The sequence below is a fragment of the Eupeodes corollae genome, chromosome 1 (genome assembly GCF_945859685.1).
Source record: "Eupeodes corollae chromosome 1, idEupCoro1.1, whole genome shotgun sequence".
NCBI classification, from domain to species: Eukaryota; Metazoa; Arthropoda; class Insecta; order Diptera; family Syrphidae; genus Eupeodes; species Eupeodes corollae.
Genome location: NC_079147.1, coordinates 155,541,322 through 155,562,465, shown reverse-complemented (window position 1 = coordinate 155,562,465; position 21,144 = coordinate 155,541,322). Strand labels below are relative to the sequence as shown.

Sequence of the window (21,144 nt, the reverse complement as noted above, 5' to 3'; positions counted from 1 at the left end):
ATGCATTAAAAAAATAAGTGAACACTTCAACAAAATCTTTTCAAATGCTGCCATCTCCTCCTCTTTCAAGAAGACGGTAATTTGTCCAATACAAAAAGGGTCCCTTAGACATCGCTGAAAATTACCGAGATATATCGTTTTTGAATGTGTTAACAAAAATATTCTGCGGTATAGTAGTAGAGAGACTTGAAAAATGGGTCGAAAGGAAAAACATTCTGTCGAATCTCCAAGCCGAATTTAGATAAAACTTTTCAACAATAGACAGATCTTCACTCTTTCATTAATCATAAAAGCTTTTCAAGCAAGGAACAAAAAAGTTTATTCTTTCATTGTGGATATTGAAGTAGCTTAAGACCTTGTAAACAGAAGCGCGCTCTTCTATAAGCACTCACAATTAGGTTTTTGAAAGTAATTAAAGCGATGTTTACTGGAACTAATGCAGCAGTCTGGGATGGGAAGATATTTTCAGAATAGTTCGAAACATGTACCGGAGTAAAACAAGGTTTTTCACTCAGTGCCTTCTTGTTTTTGCTGTGACATAGAGGAAGCCTTTCCTGAAGGAATACGAATATCCGATTCTGTTATAAATGTGGTACTGTACGCTGATGACCTTCTCCTGTTGTCGGAATCACCAGAAAGCCTATAGTTGAGGATAAATTGCTTAGCAAATTACTATTGTATGTGGGGATTATCTATTAATACAGACAAGTCAAAAATAATGATCTCACGATTCTCACGAAACCTCATCGGAAATAGATGGTATTTTAATGGAAATCTTTTAGAAATATCCAAGGAAATTAAATATTTAGGTGTAAAGCTAAATACAACCCTAAATTTCAACAAACACCTTTTGGAAAAACGCAGCACTTCTCAATGCTTGTTGAATTTATCATGGACATTTTTTTTTTTTCAACGACACAATAATCCTTTCAGCCAAATATAAAATTTTTGATGCCGTTGTGAAATCAACTCTCTGCTACGCTTCTCAGGTCTGGGGTGCAGATGAGTACGAAGTTATAGAAATATTTCAAAGGAATTTTTTGAGAAAACTCTTTAACTTACCGCAAAATACACCGATTTATGTATTCACGAGCACACTCAAGGCGCAGGTTGATTACATTATTAAAACTTGTACCTACCAGGAGAACAGAGTGTCACCGATACACCGATTTATGTATTCACGAGCACACTCAAGGCGCAGGTTGATTACATTATTAAAACTTGTACCTACCAGGAGAACAGAGTGTCGAAAAAAATGCTTTTGTACGAACTGAGGAATAAAGATTGGTGGATGGAAAATAGCAAGACATCGGTAATACTTGTGGAGAGATACTGTATGTATATAGATTTCAACAACTTAAAGGAGCAACTTTACAGGATTATACAGAAGAATGAAGACTTAGTTCGAGAATCCTTTGATAAAGATCGCGAATCAGATAGAGTACTATACTCTCAGCTCATCTATAACTTACTTAGCTACAAGGACATTTCATTCACTTTTAAAGCAAGATGTGAACTTATTAGTTTAATTGCTAGACCCTATAACTGCAGCTTGAATCAATTTTGTACGTTATGCAATTTAAAATCAAAGTATCACTTCATAAGTGTATGTTCAATATTTTATCAACAGAGGCTAGTGTTTTTTTGGTAAAAATACATTAATCATGCAAGAAACACTCCAAATTTTGAACGAATGTGATTGGAAGACCTTATCCAACTTTTTAAAAGCCTTATTTAAGTATAGATTTCTACTAATGACAGAATATGTTTGATTTTTATTCGAAAAAGGTCATCATTCCGATTTTGAGGTCGAAATGATAACCAAAAGGGTGGTACATCAAAAAATCTGAAAAAATAAAAATGTGTCCAAGATGTTTTACTTTCAGTCTTCTGCTTGTCAGATACACTTAAATAGTTTTTCAAATGCGTTTTTCAACATAAAACCCAAAAAACATTTATGCTATATGAGAAAACTTTTAATGATTAGAATTCGCATCATAGACGATCTCAGGGATGCATCTTTAATTTTAAGCATAACCAATAAATATAAACATCACACAACATCATAAAATTGAATGAAAACCAAACATTTAGCTTGAAAATCCTTCATTGGATGAAATATTCTAAGTAATGATTTCACTACCAATGCCTTCACTTTCATTTTCATTTACATAGAAGTTTTCAAAGGTTTCTGGAGTCGCAATTCCCTTAAAAACAATGAAAGGGGGAAAGCTTTATGCCTATATCCATTGCCGGATATTTCCAAATTTGGCATATACATAGATAAAATGTTTAAGCATATACTTTACAATTAAATTAATTTTTTTCCGAAGTTGGCTTCCAATTTTTAGTAAAACAACTCATATCGTGCTTCATTTAATTTAAGGGCATTTGTTTTATATAATGTCCAAACAAATTCTTGATGTTTAACCTAACCACCTTATAGAAAACGCTATCGGGGTTTGAAGTTAAAAAATGCATTGAAGCTTAAAATGCGTCTGGATGAAAATAGAACTTCTTGGATACACATTTTTCTAATTGGAAGATACATCGAAAGTATCACTCAAGTGGATTTTATTTCGACCTCAAAATTGGAATAATGACTATTTTCGAACGCTTTACCCAGGCCACGCTTGAAAAAAATCCTACCCGGCGCACATTCACATCAAGGAATATTGGTTATGACTCTTCGTCCAAAATTTGCTGGCGGCTCCAGGTCTATGAGCAGTTCTTACAAATTTGTGAATGTCAGATTGTTTTTTTTAGACTTAAAAAATTATAACAGGTTATGAATGTTCCAAGAACCCGTGGTTTATATCGTTCTGTGACGTTCACTGTACATAAGTGTGTTTTTAATTGTATTATAGGTTACACTGGTAGACATTATTACGTTTAGTTTTTGTTGCACAAACAATACAATACTTTTGTAAGTAATTGAGAAGTCCTGTATGAATCTTGGCATTATATTTTTTTGACATGAGTTTTAAAAATACTAAGGACAACGAAAACCGGTGGTTTTAAGGCTAATATAAAATACAACTTCCTTAGCAATAAATTAAATGATGATTTTGCAAAGAACAAATCTTTTTCTTCTATATACATTTTAAACGAAATTAGTATGTTACTTAATTTCTGGTAATTCTCATTATGTTTGACTCTTTATATTATTATTCCAAGCTTTATTCACTCATTAATACTTTAAAATTTACAATAATTTTATAATTTCCATTTGATTAAATATATTTACATTACATGTAAACAAGTACGTGTACGTAAAATTAATTAAATTACAAGAAACAAATAATTCAATGAAGGTTTAAAACTAATTTAAATATATACGTTATTTGAGAAGAGAGGTATAGTTTTAGGTTATCTGAGCATAAGCCTCCCCCAGACTTCGCCATCTTCTTCTATCTAGTGCTTCTCTCCAATAAAGTGGGCATATTTGGATGTCATCCTTCCAGCGTTTATGTTGTCCACCTACGCTTTTTTTGCTTTCTAAGGGTATCCATTCGGTTACTAATTTTGTCCATCGATTATCAGGTGTACGTATTACATGTCCTGCCCATTCCCATTTGAGTTTCTTAAGCCTGTGTCTAACGTCTTCAAAATTAGTTTGACTTCTTATATTCTGATGGTTAATTTGCTGGGCAATATGAACGTTCAAAATAGCTCTCTCCATTGCTCTCTGACATGATTGGATTTTCATTTCAGTGTTTTTCGTGACTTGTCAAGTTTGGCACCCATAGGTGAGGACTGGAAGAACTGTTGAGTCAAACACATATTTCCTTTCGAAATATTCAATGTAAGAAGATGCTTAACGTTCCAGAACTGCCTCCAAGCGTTCGTCATTCACTGCTCTATATCCTTTTTTTCCTTGTCTTTGAATGAGAGAATCTGACCAACGTACATGTGTGTAGTCTTCAACGTATTCTAATATATTGTTATTAACACTAACTGGATCATAAGCACCATTTGTCATAATTTTAGTTTTCTGTTGATTTGTTGACAACCCAATATTTCCGCATTCCGAGCACAGTTCGTTCAGCATCGTTTGAAGTTCTTCACTGCTGTTTGCGATAATTATAATGTCATCGGCAAATCGGAGGTTTGAGAGACATTTGCCATTTATCTTCAATCCTTTGTCTTCCCAGTCTAGCTTTCTAAATACTCCTTCTAAGGCTGCGGAAAAGAGTGCTGGTGAAATTGGATCTCCTTGTCTTACACCTCGCGATATTTTAAAATCTGGTCCCATGCATTCCGTTTTTATGTGGGATGTGCTCCTGTCATACATTTTCTTTAAGATTCGAACTATTTTTTCGTCTAAAAATTGATTGAGAAGCGCCTTCCAAATAAATCTCTGCTCTACTGTGTCAAACGCTTTTGCAAAATCGATGAAGGCAAAGTATATTGTGATGTTATATTCTTTGCATTTTTCTATTATTTGATTAACGGTTTGTAGAAGATCTATTGTTGAAAAACCTGATCTAAAACCGGCTTGTTCAAAAGGTTGATTTAAATTAAGAGTGGTTTTCATTCTCTCAAATAAACACTTCGCAAAAACCTAGTATATCGATGATATTATGCTTATCAGGCGATAATTGTTGATATCGTCCCTGTTCCCTTTTGTATGTATGAGAATTATTTCCGATTTCGTCCATTGGTCTGGGACTTCCTCGCTGACCAAAACCTGATTGAAAATAGTAGTCAACCAGTTGGCCAATGAAAAGTTGCCGAACTTTAGGTATTCAGCTTATATCCCATCGTTTCCTTTGCTTTTTTTTATATAACTCAGTTTGAAATTTTGAACAAACCTGAAATTTAATACTTTTATAGATTTGAAAAATACGGCTTGAAATTATTCTTTAGTGTTGATTTCCAAACCCTTTGATTTCATTTAGACAGAGCATAAGACAATCAACATTCGCTTAGGTCCATGTACTTCGCTTACATCCATATACTTCGCTTACGTTAATGTACTTCGCTTACGTCCATGTACTTTGCTTACGTCCATATACTTCGCTTACGTTCGTGTACTTCGCTTACGTCCATGTACTTCAAAGTACAATCAGGCCAGACTAAAATAAATTTGAAAAAATATACTATGGACATTGAACCGCAGAAGCCCCTACGCGAATGTCAAGTTGTTTCATGAAACTTTATATTTCTGACCTAATATCCATCCAATTAAGGAGGAAAATATTTTTGAGCATGGTTTTGTAGTGCTCATCGACTTAATAAGACCCGTTGAGGCCTCCACCTTAAACCTAACATCATATAGTAACTTTGAGCAGTACGTGGGTTATACTAAGCTCAGTGAAGGAACTAAAAAGTGAGATTTTTTAAAACATGATATTACTTATTTATTTTTTCATAATTTTAAATCTTTAAAGGTTTAAGTTGGCATGATTTTTAAAATGATAAGAGTATTCGAACTGAAACAAGCGATAAAGTGGGATTTTTCCTTAAAGGTCTTGAATGCTTAGGTACCCAAGCAAGTGGGAAAAATTGATGCTTGAGAGAAATAGAGGTATTTTTATCGAACATAATTTTCCTGTATTTATTAAAACGCTAAATGTATGTCATCTATATAGGATGGACATATTTCCATATTGCCACATTTCGTTCATCAATAATTTCGTTTTGGCATAAACGTATAAAAGAAAAATATTGTTATGTTGTGTGTATTTATTTTAAATTGAAACCAACGGCTTTTTGGTTACTTTTGATATGAAAATAACCCATTCTGGAGGGGAAATAAATACCGGTTAAGAATTGAACATTCGCGACGTCTAAAGTCCATCGTCAGCAACATGATAGGTGTTTATCAGTGTGGCTTTAGACCAGGAAAGGCATCGTCCTCCCACGTCAACACTAGAGACAATATCTTTTAAAATTCTTTCCAATTACTATAATATCCTGAATACATTGTTAAAACCAAAAGAACTCAGCGCGATGTCATGCTATACGGTGCAGAAGCATGGACTACGACAAAAGCTGATGTAAGTATATTGGTTGTTTCGAGGGAAAATTTCTTCGCGTGATCCACGGTCCTGTGTGCATAGAAAGTGAGTGGAGTAAAGGACATCGAGATGGAGAAGTTTGTTGGAATATTTTCACTTTAATCAACATATTGACCAAGTGATGATAAAAGAAACTGAAAGCTGTTTACGAATTGTGATCAACGATAATTTTCAATTTTTTACTTATGCAGGGATTTGAATTAAAATTTGTTTTATTAAAATATTGATTTGGATATTTTATTTTATAATTTTTATTATATCTGTATAATAGTTATTATTTTGTTTGGTTGTTGTTAAACTAATTCTTAAAATTAAAAGTAAGACTCAATAACACATAAAAGCAAAATACACGCTCATAAAATGATTTCATATTCAAGAAATAAAAAATAATAATTATTATAAAAGTGGGGCACATAACAACATGCGTGTTATAAAAATGTATTAATCCATTTTTATTAAATAATAAATGAAAATCAAATAAGGCATGTTTTTCAAGGCTCGACAGTCGACAGCATGTATGATATCTATTTATTATTTTTTGCAAGTTATAAATGCCCCACACTACTCGCAACCATTCACAAAAAATAGCCTTTACTTATCCAAGAATTGCCTATTTAATTCCTAAACGAATTGTGTGTTCCTATGGTATTCAGGGCTGACATTGACAAAATTTGACATGCTGAAATATTGTCCACTGTTTCTGACCAAAAATTTAAGGAAATCATTAAGATGGCCAAGCAGCATTTGCAAAGACTTCTCATCTAATGTGGTAAAGGCCAACATGGATCCTAGTTTGACGAACAATCTTAAGAGATGGAATGCACCATATAACTTTGACATTGGCACATCAACGTTTTGCCTAAGTATTTCGGCATATTGAGGTCTTTCGAACTTGTAAAGCAGCTGAGATCCTAACATTACGTTGAAATATTCAACTAAACCGTTAGCAACATCATTAACGGCCACTTCTTTAGAGGGATTTGATGACTTTGATGCTTTCTTGAATGCAATATATGAGTCTATTATGTCTTGAACTGATATTTTTGCTGGTATGTCAAGTAATTTGTGTTGGCGGGTAACTGCGTCCCAGTCGTCCACAAGACATGGTTTAAGTTCATCTGGGATTTTGATTTTGACCTCGACTTTCGAGAGGAACTGCTCTTCATTTTCAACAGAAACGTCAATTCGTAAACGTTTCTTTTTATTGGATTCAAAATCAGTTCCGGATGAAACGATTGGTATTTGTGTAGCAGGAGTGTTATTATTTGTTCCCGTGGATAATGGTGTTGTTGCATTACTGCTGACAGAAGGCGTGGGTCCAGGTGCAGGTGTATTTGTGGTTGTACTTGTGGCTGCAGTTGTTGCTGCTGCGGGTTTTGAACGTCTACTTGAAGTTGAGGGGGCTGCTAGCGGAGTGCTTACATCTTTGGATGGTGTGGAGGCTCTTGATTCGCTTCCGTCTTTTGGTGTACAGGCACCTGAACTGCTGCTTACTACAGCACCATTGTCGCTCTTCTTTCCCTTTGGTGTTGCTAAAATAAGAAAGAAAACGTAGTTTTTTGTATTCAAAACAATATTGAAACTAAGTTAAGCAGGTATAGGTGCAATGAAGAAAGAAGCAAGTATGTTTCAGTGTCTTATAAGTGGATAATAACCTAAGAAACTTCTAAGACCTTGATATGTTTTTTTTTTCATTATCAGATATCACATTTGAACAAGAGGAACGACCTTAAGCGCATTTGAGAGAAATGTCTTACGGAAAATTGTTAGCCTACATGAGAAAGGATAAAATGACAAGCGGCAAGGCTACGTTGATGGGAAAAAAGGGACCTTACTAAAAAAATACACAACCAGAGGTGGATCTGTTTTGCTAAAATTTACAATGACTTACTTCAGGCTAACCGGCTGACCGTCTTTCCGCATTACTCGTAGAAATAAAATGAAAAAAATCAAATCAAAAATCAAATAGAACAATAATCAAACAAAAAAATCGCGACATGCCTGCCAATGCGGTCACATCTCCTGAAAAGGCTGTCGAGCCAACTCAGGGGTGTGAATGGGTTGTCAACCCTGTGGTTGCCACTAGTAGCGGGAGTCTTTCTCCCTCTACTAGCAGCAACCTTTACTTGAAAGAATTACCCGTCAGTGGAACAGCTGTGACGCTCGGCTGTCCCAAGGGCGGCAATTCCACACCTCACCTCTTCCCCGCTCCTGCTAGAACCTTGCAAGCGACCCCAAGAAGGGACACCCCATTCGGAGAGACACATTTTGCGACATGTGGAATTGACTCGAACGGTGAGGGCACATCCCGATTGGTATCGGTTTCCACAGTTCAACCTGCTTACTCTAAGGGAAAATCAGTAGAATCAGCACTTCATTCGCTGGTAAGTATTATTGAATATTCCCTCGAATACAAAGAATAGGGTTCCTAGATATTGAAGGAGCTTCCAACAACGTTAGTAACCAGGCGATCACAACAGCAATGGATAAGCTGAAGTTAGAGAAATCACTCATAGATCTTATAAGTCTCATGCTCAAAAGCAGGACAATAACTTCTAGCATGAGAAGTTTTACTACCACCAGATCGGTGAGTTGAGGCACCCCCCAAGTTGGGGTGCTTTCGCCTCTTTTATGGAACATGGTAGGAAACGACCTACTTACATCATTGGAAGCAGAGGGTTTCAGGGTGATTTCCTATGCTGACGACGTTGCAATATAGTCTAACAAAATGGGCTAAGCAATGTGGCTTGCTCAATCCACATAAAACAGAATTAATACTCTTTTCAAGAAGATATAAAATTTCTCAGATTAGCCCACCCAAGATTAAAGGAATACCATTAAGCTTTTCCGAACAAGCTAAATATTTAGGCTCATTTTAGACAAAAAACTAAATTGAAAGGCAAATATTGATGAAAGAGTAAAAAAAGGCTACTGTAGCGCTTTTTACTTGTAAAAAGGCCATAGGATCAATATGGGGCTTCTCCCCAAAAATAACCCACTGGCTATACACTTCGGTAATCAGACCGATACTCATTTATGGAGCTGTCGTATGGTGAACCGCACTGGACAAGATGGTAAATCAAAATAATATCATCAAAGTCCAGCGGTCAGCAGGTATGTGCATCACAGGAGCACTTCGCTCAACACCAACCGCACCACTGGAAGTGCTTTTAAACCTAAAACCTCTTGACATCTTCTCCAAAATGGTGGCAGCCAACTCATGTGTGAGGCTTAGAGCCACCTCTCAATTGAACAGTAACAATACTGGACATTCTACTATTCTAGACAGTTTTAGATCTATCCCAGATCGCTTAGACTATACCACCCTAAAAATGTTATTCGGTAAAAGCTTCCATGTATCCATTCCTTCAAGATCCTCCTGGGAAGAAGAGAGACCCCTGGAAGACGATGCGGTACACTTCTATGCAGACGGTTCAAAGACCACGGAGTTGGTAGTGGTATCTTTTCGGAACAACTGAATCTCAGTCTAACCTATAGACTTCCCAATCAATGTAGAGTATTCCAGGCAGAAGTAATGGCGATTAAAGAAGCACTATCCTGGCTCAAAGAAAACGTTATATCTTGCAAGGACGAATCTTCTCGGACAGCCAAGCCGCTCTTAAATCTCTCGCGTCTGTATCCACAAACTCTTAAATAGTCCACGATTGTCGATCATCTCTGAATGAGATCACGGAACAGTTTAACATTCACCTCATTTGGGTGCCGGCCCACAGAGACATTCCGGGAAATTGCAAAGCCGATGAGCTCGTCAAAAACGGAACACTTCTGCCTAATGTTAGACAAAAACATAACATAGGAACACCACTTGCTACACGCAAATATCTTCTCAAGCAATATGCTTTAGAAACAACAATGCTAGATGGTCACAAGAACCACCTGCCTGGCAACCAAGCAAATATGGCCAAGTATTGACTTAAAACGGTCAAAAGGCTTGATATCCCTGAGCAGACAAAGTATAAGCTCTACAATTGGAGTAATAACAGGACACTGCCTAATAGGTAGACATGCTCTGCGGCTAGGGGTCTATACAAATGACTTTTGTAGAAGCTGCATGGACGAGGAGGAGGGCGAAACAGTCCAACACCTTCCATGTACATTTCCAACACTCTCCATTAGAAGAAATAACTTTCTCGGTAATCCATTCTTCGATAATACTAGTGAACTGGCAACGATTGACACAAAACGTCGCTCTAACTTTATTAAAAGTACGAAATGGTTTGTTTAAGTTCATTACTCTCCCATGAGAAACTTCATTAGTGGTATCACAATGGATCCTTGAGGTCTACGTGCGTCAATGACATCTGGACAGCCACTCAAACCTAACCTTACCTACTTCAGGCTAAGAAGCTTCGAAGCGACAAAACTAGAGTAAATTTATTCGGAATGGATGGTACAATCCGCAAAAATTATCCGTGTACAAAACTAACTAAAATAATGTAACTCGATTCTACTTTTGATTTTATGGTACTACGTATAAATAGAATCGAATCCCGGTTATACCAACTTGTTTTCAAACACATTTCTATTTACTTTCGAACGAGTATCGAGTCGTTTGACAGTTAAAAAAACAAAAAAAACATCAAACTTTTGGACAAGAATAATTATAACAAAACTGGACACCGTTGGAATTTGGTTTAATTAGCAAGAAAATGAAGAACGGTACGAGCAAACTGAACGCAGAATGGCGATTGTTATCGGGCCATGTTGAACGATTTTTTGTGAAAAAAAGGAGGTGGAGGATATTGGAAAAATTTAAGTTTCAACACAGCCGAAGTTACATTCCATGTTTTTATAGCATTTTCAAAAAAAAGGTATTTTGAGGACGCTTTATATATGTATACGATAGAATATTTGAACGTTTTCTTAATGAAAAATATATACTTTTGTTTTAGTTTTGTTAAGAACTATCGTCTTTCTAAAAACGGATTTATGTTCTTACTTAACGCCATATCATACGACATGACTTCTCGCAGAAGACAAAATGCTATTCCGATGATCATTAAGTCATAAGCAGCATTGAAGTTTTTGGCAAGAAGAGGTTACCAAAACCAAATCGGTGATTACAAGAATGCTGGTTGTGCACAGCAAACCATGTGAAAAATACTTGCCGAAGTTGTGACTACAATCGAAAGTGTCCTGTGCCCGCTGATGATGAATTTTGAAATGAATCAGGAAGAGAAACGAAAGTCATATTTTTGGCAAAAATCAGGAATTCCCGGTGTAGTTGGTATGGTAGGAGGGGCGTTCAATATATTCTTGGTATCGGGGTGAAGCTGTGGTTATATATATAAATTGACTTATTTATCAAGTAATACTATTATTTTAGTGCATTCATGTAAAATTTCATATAAATGTGATTATTATTTACCGTTAAATCTCTATTTAAACAGAATCATAATGGCAACTGAGACGATGATGTTGAAAATTGAGCATCGCGCTGTAATTATATTTTTCTCTAAGCAAGGAAAAAGTCAAAAAAACTATTCACGAAGAAATGGTGGCAGTTTACCAGGGTTCCGCACCTTCATTATCAACTGTGCAAAAGTGGTCAAGTGAGTTCAAGAGAGGCAGAGAGAGCATTGAAGACGACCCCCGCTCCGGCGCCCCGGCTATCGCTTGTACGGGAGAAAGCCTCAAAGGAGTCGAAAAACTTGTTCTCGAGGATGCCCGAATAAAGGTGAAAATGATGGCAGAGATCACCAAGCTTTCGACTGGTACCATTCACACCATCCTTCATGACCATCTTAACCTTTCAAAGGTCAGTGCAAGGTGGGTGCCACGAATGCTCACAGCGCCTCAGAAAAAAGTGAGAATCGCATGCTGTAGAGAGCTTTTGGAGATGTGTAGTGAGAACGCGGACGGTTTTATGCATCGGATTGTTACAGGGGACGAAACATGGGTTCACCACTATGACCCTAAAAGCAAACAAGAGTCCATGCACTGGCATACAAAAGGAACAGACCCCCCGAAGAAGTTCAAAGTTACTCCGTCTGCCGGGAAGCTCATGGCCACAGTTTTTTTGGACTCAAAGGGAATCTTACTCAGTGAGTACAAAAAAAGGTGAAACCATCAACGCAAAATCCTACGCTTCCACTTTGCATAATTTGCGGGAGGAAATTAAAAGAAAAGACGGGGTAAACTCGCAGCGGGTGTGTTGCTTCTTCATGACAACGCTCCTGTTCATACGGCGCGAGTTTCCAAGGCTGCTGTGCGAGATTGTGGTTTTGAAGAAATTCAACATCCACCCTATAGTCCAGACCTTGCCCCTAGTGATTACTTCCTGTTTCCGGATTTGAAAAAATGTCTTCGTGGAAAAAGATTTTCGGGTGATGAAGAACTCAAGTCGGTAATAAATGGGTATTTTGCAGGGAAAGATGAAACTTATTTTTTTGAGTGTTTAAAAAAGCTTATCTCAAGATGTAACAAATGCATTGATGTAAGGGGAGATTATACTGAAAAACAAAAACAATTTAAATTGAATTTGCATTTTCCTTCATATCGATACCGAGAATATATTGAACGCCCCTCATAAAATAATAAAACACAAAACGTTGAATGAAAAACTTTCAAATTCAAATTTAATATTAATAATTTATAATATTTTACTTACAATTTGACAAAAATCTTCGCTCGCAAACACATTTGATATAAAGTGATTATTTTCGATTTTGCCTTGTTTTGAATTCTACTTTCGAGTTACGTAGTTCCTCGTTTATTCGAAAGTTAATAAGAATATAGGTGGCACTACTAGAACTGTTCGATTCTCGTACCAATTTTTCGAATTCGAACAATTTCATTGTAGAATCGAGTTAGATAGTTTGCAGGGATCTGAAGATTGAGGTTAGTAAGCAGAAACCTTACAACAAAACGAGTTCATGGAAAACTGTACAAGAATTTTGGTATTCGATTCCACAAGAAAAGTGCCAAATGGAATAAATGCAGTGTTAAAAAATAAAGGTCTTTCAACAAAATATTGAATTTAAATTTATAATAAAATAAAAAATTATATTGGTTTCTAAAAATGTCTTGTTTTGTGTAAAATTTATTGAGTTTTATTTTTTTTTAAACAGCTTTTTGCAATGCCTATGTTTTAAGAACACACAGCTGAGTTCAAAATAATAGGAGTGCTTTTACAAAATTTGCTCAAGTGTTTTTTTTTACCATGTGTATACTGATAATCAGCCCATTTCTCTAACGGTAAGTATAACGGGACATTAAAGATGATAAAACAATGAACTGGTTTGCAATTCATAACCGTTTACATTTGTAACCAGAGATCAAATGATCTTTACTCTCAATCAGGCTATTCAAAATAATAAGAGTGTGAGTTTATTGTACGTAAAAAAAAATCAGAAACTTAAAAAAATAAACAGTAAGTAACTAAATTAAAATAGGAATATTAAATAGTTGGAATATCGAATATCTAGTGGGTCGAGGAGAGCACTGCACCGACGAAAAACGGGAAATCATACAAAAGTTGCGAAATGAAGGAAAAACGTATAAGAATATAAAATTGATATTGGAGTGCTCTGACCAAATGATCGCCAATGCTGTAAAATATGAAAAAAAAAGTCGAAACCCGGGGACGGAAATGAGAAACGAGTGAAAATGACGATCGTCGTATTGTTCGCTACAGCCGAAAGGATCCTTTTTTGCGTCCTCTAAGATGATCCAGGAAGATCTCGGACAGTCCACGAAAAGTGCCGATGCTTACAAAAAAACAAGTAGCCGCTCGTTTGAAATTTGCAAGAAGCCATGCTAATTGGCCTGCAGAGAAATGGCGGAACATTTTGTGGACTGACGAGACCAAAATTGTTTTATTCGGTGGAACTGGCTCTAGGCAATACGTCCGACGGCCAGAAAATTCAGAGTTTAAGCCTCGGTACACCATTAAAACGGTAAAGCATGGAGGTGCTAAAGTGATGGCATGGGGCAGTTTCTCATATGCTGGTGTTGGCCCCATACATCAAATCATTGGCACGATGGACGCGTTTATGTGGATATAATGTCCAGTGTGATGCTGCTTTATGCGAGTTGGAATATGCCGATTAAATGGGTATTTCAACAAGACAACGACCCGAAACACACCAGTAAGTCTGCCAAGGAATTTGTCGGGTCAATGGGGTTGAGGTCATGGACTGGCCAGCTTAGTCGCCTGCCATAGAAAATGTATGGGCATATGTGAAAAAGGGTGTTTCTCGACGATGACCCTTGAATTCGAGGCAGTTGTGGGACGCAGTCGAGGAACATGGAACCAAATTCCAGTTGAGCGTTGTCAGGCCCTTGTGAACTCTATGCCACGCAGATGTGTAGCAATTATAAAAAACAAAGGATTTTCCACAAAATACTGACAAAAGAATCTTAATATTGAATATTTTTTTTTGTTTTTTATACTTTATTTTGTTTACACCTATTATTTTGATAAAATTCATGTTTTTACTACCTTATTTGTTTTAAACAAAGTAGTCCTTAAGCATAATAATAAAAGACTGGATTACCTATTTTGTACAAAAGAAAAAATAAATTTAAAAAAGTTATACAACTTTTGAGTCACGATTTAATCTAAAAAGAACAGGCACTCCTATTTTTTTTAACACAACTGTACCTCTAATATGAAAAAACTAACAATTTTAACTAACTACCAATTCTAATTAATTTAATATTTGCCTAGTAAAAGTAGTACACATAATGCTACCAAAAATTAGGCATTGTTACTATTATTTTGAAGATAGCTATACATAATAAGCTAGGTACGTTTGATATGTTTATTTTCAAAACGTTTGCAGACAGTTTGGAGTGAATGAAAAATGTACAAATAGATGTAATCAAGTCGAGTCAAACGAGATTTGGAATGATCGAAATCAATTGACTTTTGTATATTTTATGGTTGTATATTTTATGGTTTCGATCAAAAGTAGATTTCGATGATCAAATTAAAAAGAAAGAAATTGTTCATGATTTACTAATTTCAAAGGCACTTTTCATAAAAAGAAATACTTATGGACTTGCAACCAATCAATAAGTCTCTAGTATCAATTCCCCCCAAAATTGTGTTAAGGGCATGTCGCATGCAAGAAAATTGATTGGTGCTTTGCGCTTAGCTTTGTAGCGTTCACATTTTTTTAAATATTTAAACGAAATAAACGGGTTTTGATTGAAAATATATTGGGCTAAATATGTATTAAGGAATAAAAAATTAAAAAAAATTGTTTGTTCCTTAACAGCACTAGAATCACTAAAAAAATCATTAAATTCAGGTAGTTACTTGCGAAAATCAATGGGGCAGTGTGTAAAATATAATTTTTTATTTTTTTTTATATTTTTTTCCAAAAAACAATAAATTTTTATAAATAGCATCGATTTCCTTTTTTTTTAAATTTATTTCTTTATTCCAAGAAAAATTGTAGAAAACTATGAAAAATAGGGCAAATTTGCATTGTGGCATAGGTGCAAAATTTGATAAAACTTCCAAAGTATAACATCTAGCTAAGTCAATTTAACTTTTTTTCAAATTCTAAATATATGTTCAGATATTTGCTTTTAAATTATTTTTTTAAAAATAGTTATAGTAACGTTTTTAGACAAAAAATCCAAAATGCATTCTTTTTTTTCCAATATTTTTTGCGAATTCATGGGGCGAGCTGATTTTTTTTTTTTAGTTTTAATTTTTTTTTTAAAAAAAAAAGGACCATATATATTACTCTTACTATCGATTTTGAAAAAAAAAAATATTTGTCGCAACATAATTAAAAATGCATTTCAATATAACAACATTTGTGGTGCAATTGTGGGGGATTGGGAGCTTATATAATTGCAAAATATTTTTTTTATTTTTTTGGCATTTTGTTTATTCTATTTAAAAAAGTAAAAAGTTCTTGCGTCTACTGCTTATTTAATTTAATTTTTATAAAAGAGGTCTATTTTGCATTTTTTAACAACAAATTTCCTTGTAAACGCACACAATGAAGTTTCCAGTTCCCAAGAATGCCACTGCATCTCAGCGCTCAAGAAGAGAATTCTTTGCAAAAGAATTTCGCCCGCCCATCCTCTCTCAGATTTTTGTTGTTGTTGGTCTCATGGCTCATTTAGTTTTTGTATTCTTTGTTTTGCTTGCGGTGTACAATAACAGAAAATACAACAAAAAAAAAGACTTTTCTTAGAAATATTTTTTTATTTCTAGTATGTGGTATGATGTAAGGTCATGGACTCGTGATTTGGGTGTTACGTAGTCAATCGTATACGCAGAATTTGATTTTTGGTTCAACTTTCGGCAAGTTTTGTGGTTGCACATTGTAGTGTAGGTATAAAAAAGGGTAAAGAGGTATTGTAGGTATCGTGAATTCGCTGTCATATATTTTGTTTTCTTGATTTTTTTTGCGTACTATAACTTCCCATAGGAATTATTATAATGGGTCCGATTTGTCAAATTGAAAATTTTGACATTTCTCGACGTTTCAAGGTCCCTAGAGTCGAAATAAAAGATTTTTAGAAAGATGTCTATGCGTGCGTGTGTACGTAGGTTCTATGGAAGACGAAAAAAACGTCGCGAACGTACGGACGTACGAACGTTCGTACACACGCACGCACAGACATCTTTTTTTTTATTTCATCTCTAGGGACCTTGAAACCTCTAGAAATGTCAAAATTTTCAATTTGACAAATCGGACCCATTACAATAACTTCCAATGGGAAGTTAAAAAATATTAAAATAAAATAGGTATTTTCAATAATTAGAAAATGTCGCCCAAAAAAAGAAATTCAAGAAAAAAACATCTCCTTCGATAGCAAAATACCCACTTGCTTTATAAAATTCGAACCATATGCAAAAGACAACAACAAATCTACCTAACTAGCCATACAAAAAAAAACGGTTTATCATGCAACGTTGTTCTATTTCTTATTTCTTTGATTGGCTGCTTGTGCGGAAATATATCCCTCGCTCTGAGAGACAAAAAAGATCAAGAGGCAAATATAGAGTAATTGGAAATTCAAATTTTGAATTTGATAATGAAGAGAGTAACGATCTTTCACTAATACATTCAAATTCATTTACATGAGTTCTGAGTTCGCTTCTGCGGGAGACATACCCTTAAGGTACGAATACAAATAAATTTATATCGTAAGTTCCGAATGAAATCGAAAAAGTATTGGCACACAGAAATATAAATTTCGGACTAATTCTGCTCGTTTGTGTCAAGATGTAAACAAATAAGTAAATGTTCACCATTTGATTTTTTTTAGTTTAAAATGAAGACCGTTGGTGTTGCAATTATGCAATGAATAAAGAAAATACGCGAAATCCAACATTAAAAATTTGTGTTGCAAATATATTTGTGTCATTTACATTTTGCACAAATGGATTTTGTTTTCGAAATGAAAGTAAAAGTGAAACCCCTGTGAAACAAAGGGTTTAAGAACTTGTGAAATTATATGATTGACGCAAAATAGTTGAAAGACGCTTTGGAAAACTTCTCCCACTAACGACAAAATCTGATGATCAAAACATTGGCGAGTTGACCAACTTCATAATGTTGATTAGACTCTTAAGGCTTCAAAGAATTTTTGACTTCAAATGATTGTCTTTTATTCTTTTTGAAATTTCAATGCCATTCAGTCTTATAACACCTTCTCGAGGTTGGTTTCTAAAGAATTGCAGTTTATGCTCCGCTCCGCATTTTCTCCCAATATATTCTTTCTATCTTTCCACACTTAAAATTTCAATGAAATTGTAGTTAATAACGTTAAAACTATACAAATTAATTTACTTTTCTTCAGGGGGAGGGTGGTATTTTTTGTATGCTCTTCATAACACCAATGAAGAAAAAATACGTGGCGATTGCTTAAAACCATTATAACCTATTTCAGTCTGTCAAATCCTTTAAGTCTAGAAACCTTAACATAACTTCCAACTGCTGCTGTACAGCACGATTGTGCTGCCACTACAAAAATATGGATTCAAGACCAGTGTGCTTAGGAAAAGGCAGTCCGACCTCTTTCTGCGTTCAAAAGAAAACTCTTGCGGACAATTGTTGCTCCCTTATGTGAGGAACAAAGATTCCAAAGACACTACAATCATGACCTGTATGTATCTACCTCAAAGCTGATATTGTGACAAAAATGAATCTCGGTTCACTGAGGTGTTCTGGACACCTATAGCTCGAATGAGCAAAGAGGAACCAGCTTCGAAAGTACTTTGTAGTTAATTTTAGATGTAGACACCCGAAGCCTTGGAGTGCGCAACTGAAAGACGTCGGCTCGCGATTGGGATAGATGGAGAGACTTGTTATACGAGGCCATTTCCACAACCCGGTAGCCGATGAATTGTATTTTTGCATTTTTGTAAGTTGAACTGCAAACAATAAAACTGCCAAAAATACCTATTCATTGGGAAACTACAGACAATTTTGTTCAGGAGTTTGTACTGCGAATCTATTACGACGGAACCTGTGATAAGAATACTTATGTTTTAAAGACCCTACCATAGACCATAAAGGCCGCAGTGCTAAAAAAAAAATTGTATTATTTAAATCAAATCAACGGGAAACAGTTCGTCAAAACAATTCATATTAGAACACCTTACACCGAAGTAGACTAGATCTCAAATACAATCCTAAAATAAAGAAAACTCAAATGGGGAAGATAGGTGAGATACCTTTATATTTGTGGGCCAAAGCCTTCGGTGGGATAGAAAGACCATCATAAAAGTTGACAAAAAATGACAATAAAATGCATATAATAGCAGTTTCGGTTCAATAAGGAACCAAATAGTTTAAGACATAAATGCAGCTAGCTGCTTTTGATTAAAAGCGGAACAACTGGTCATCTTGACACAAATTGTAGTCTATAAGTCAAAACTTTAACACCTTACCTTTCTTATTCCGTCCAGCGGACGAGGAGTGCTGTTTTGATACCTCCTTCTGCCTTTGTACATTTGCTTCATTGTATTTCAGAACTCGGTTCTCAGGCACCCATTCGTCCCAACTAAATATCAACATAGAACAAAAACATTTGTGATGATTTATGTTTAATTACATTTATGCTAACAGGTGTTTAGCATTAATAACTTACTTTTTATTCCACCCGGCATAGTGAATGTAATATTTTACTTGTTTATCTTTTGTGATTGTGCTCTTAAGAGCCTTTGCTTCATAGATGAGTGGTCCATGAAAACACAGCACTTTTTCACCTGAAGAAAACAAATTTTTATATATATTTTATTAAGAGTATTTTTCTCTTCTCGTTATTTACCTTCGGAAAATTTCAATTTTGGTGTCATATCACTGATAGATGTTTTATCAAATATTTTGTTTTGTATCGATGACAAAAAATAAACGAAAACTTGATGATAAACTTCTTTAGAATCGAAAATTTTTCTCCCATAAATGAAAATTGTGACAAAAATAATTTGGCGCTGTACTGGAAATTGTTTGTTTATATAACTATCTCTTTTTGTCTGAAAATTTCCCTACAATATGCGGGGATGCCACTTTAGGGGATAATATTAACCATAAAAAGTGATAAGGTTGTTTTTAGAGAAAAATGCCCGTCATCATAAATTTTAAAGTTTACCATTTCTGACAACTGTTGTGTTTGCAGAACAAAATCTTTTTACATAATACTCAAGAGAAATCTTAAAACATTTCATATTTGTATATAAAATCTACAGTACTATCATGGAGCTGTTTTCTTACGTTCACCGTAACCTAAGGCAGTATTCACATGAGCGCGACCAACGAACGACGAATGAATTACAAAATGTGAGTTTATACATTTGAAGACATATTTCCACACAAATTCTTAACAAAACGATAGCAATACCGTTTCTATTTGATTAATAAAGCATACTTTTACTTTTCAATATCATATATTAATAAATTTAAGAAAACAAATGTATTCGTTGCGAAAAAAAATGTTAGTTGATACGAGCTGTCAAACTTTATTCACGTTTCACATTGTCCACACCCGCAATGAAAAAGAAATCGCGCGTAATTAACCTAAAATAATCATTCTTGTTCATTCATTCGCGACTAATTTAAAACACTCATGTGAAAGAAATGTCAAAATCGACGAATATTCGTTGGTCGTGCTCATGTAAATAATGCTTACAGGTGGCTTTGGAAGTAGGATTTACATATATAAATTGAGTTAAAATAAATATTTATGAGCAATGCTTGAATTTCAACTTACTCCCTGAGAGAACTCACAAGTGATACGAACAAAAACAAGAGTTAATTATTAATCAACGTTGCAGTTGTAATTTTGACGTTATGTGGAATAAACATATGTAGAATCCAACAAAAAAATACAACTTTGTCCTTTCTTGTTTTTCTTTCCATGTTTTCCGATGTTTCTTTTCACTTTTTTAATCGAAAACATCCGTTTTGAACTACAGTTTAAGTTTCATTAGCTCATTAGCAAATTAAGTTATAATTTTGTTATAAAAACTACATATTAAAATCATTTTATTGTAATAAATTTAATTATTAATAGCAAACAGAATTGAATTTTTCAAATTTCAGAACTCATTTCAGAAAATTGTTTTAAGGGTGTGTTTGGTAAATAATTAAACGTAAGGTGAGGAAACGATTTGTAGTCGTAGTGTTGTTAAATAAATAATAGCTTTCCTAGATTCAGTCCATATTATATCAAGAAAATCAATAAGTTTTTGAAAAACAAGGAAGATTTTTGTCAACACATATTTTTACAATTTGTTTAATTCTCGGCGACCCGAATTGTTTGCGGAAAGCTGGGCCGTCGCCAGAAAACAAAAGGAGATTTAAAAGCAAAACAGATAATTTAGAAGACAAGATTGTTTAAAAAAAAAAGAAGGATTAAAATTGAAGTAAAAGAAGAAATAAAAATAAAGGAAAATAAAAGGTTATAATAATATACTTGTGGAAAGTTTCGCAAATCCATAAATCCGAAAAAGTTGAAGGTGACTCAAGATAGCGGTAGAGGCAGCAATCGCTAATAAATACCTCTACTAATAAATACATACCATTTGGATTTTGTTTTGTTATTGTCCTATAATTAAGTTTGTGCTAGCGTTAAAGAACTAGTACGTGTAATACACTTACCCTTGTTCTAAATATTCTCGGCG

The 21,144-nt window shown here is 34.7% G+C and overlaps 1 protein-coding gene across 1 annotated transcript; it reads right to left on the bottom strand.

The window, feature by feature from the left end:
* Nucleotides 1-6,246: 6,246 nt before the first annotated feature.
* Nucleotides 6,247-19,458, bottom strand: LOC129941369 (nuA4 complex subunit EAF3 homolog). Its single transcript, XM_056049983.1, has 4 exons — nucleotides 19,293-19,458; nucleotides 19,113-19,230; nucleotides 18,913-19,025; nucleotides 6,247-7,555 (listed from the first exon to the last, which is right to left on the bottom strand). The coding sequence occupies exons 1-4, from the start codon at nucleotides 19,318-19,320 to the stop codon at nucleotides 6,645-6,647; spliced, it is 1,170 nt and encodes a 389-aa protein (XP_055905958.1). The 5' UTR covers nucleotides 19,321-19,458; the 3' UTR covers nucleotides 6,247-6,644.
* Between the last annotated feature and the right edge of the window lie 1,686 nt (nucleotides 19,459-21,144).

What these genes read in the sequence shown, in the direction of transcription:
- LOC129941369 (XM_056049983.1), bottom strand. Translation starts at nt 19,320, where the DNA reads ATGACACCAAAATTGAAATTTTCCGAAG. An exon ending in TATGCCGGGTGGAATAAAAA is followed by an intron (nt 19,026 to 19,112) that starts GTAAGTTATTAA and finishes GTTGATATTTAG; the next exon opens with TTGGGACGAATGGGTGCCTG. An exon ending in CGCTGGACGGAATAAGAAAG is followed by an intron (nt 7,556 to 18,912) that starts GTAAGGTGTTAA and finishes TTCTTATTTTAG; the next exon opens with CAACACCAAAGGGAAAGAAG.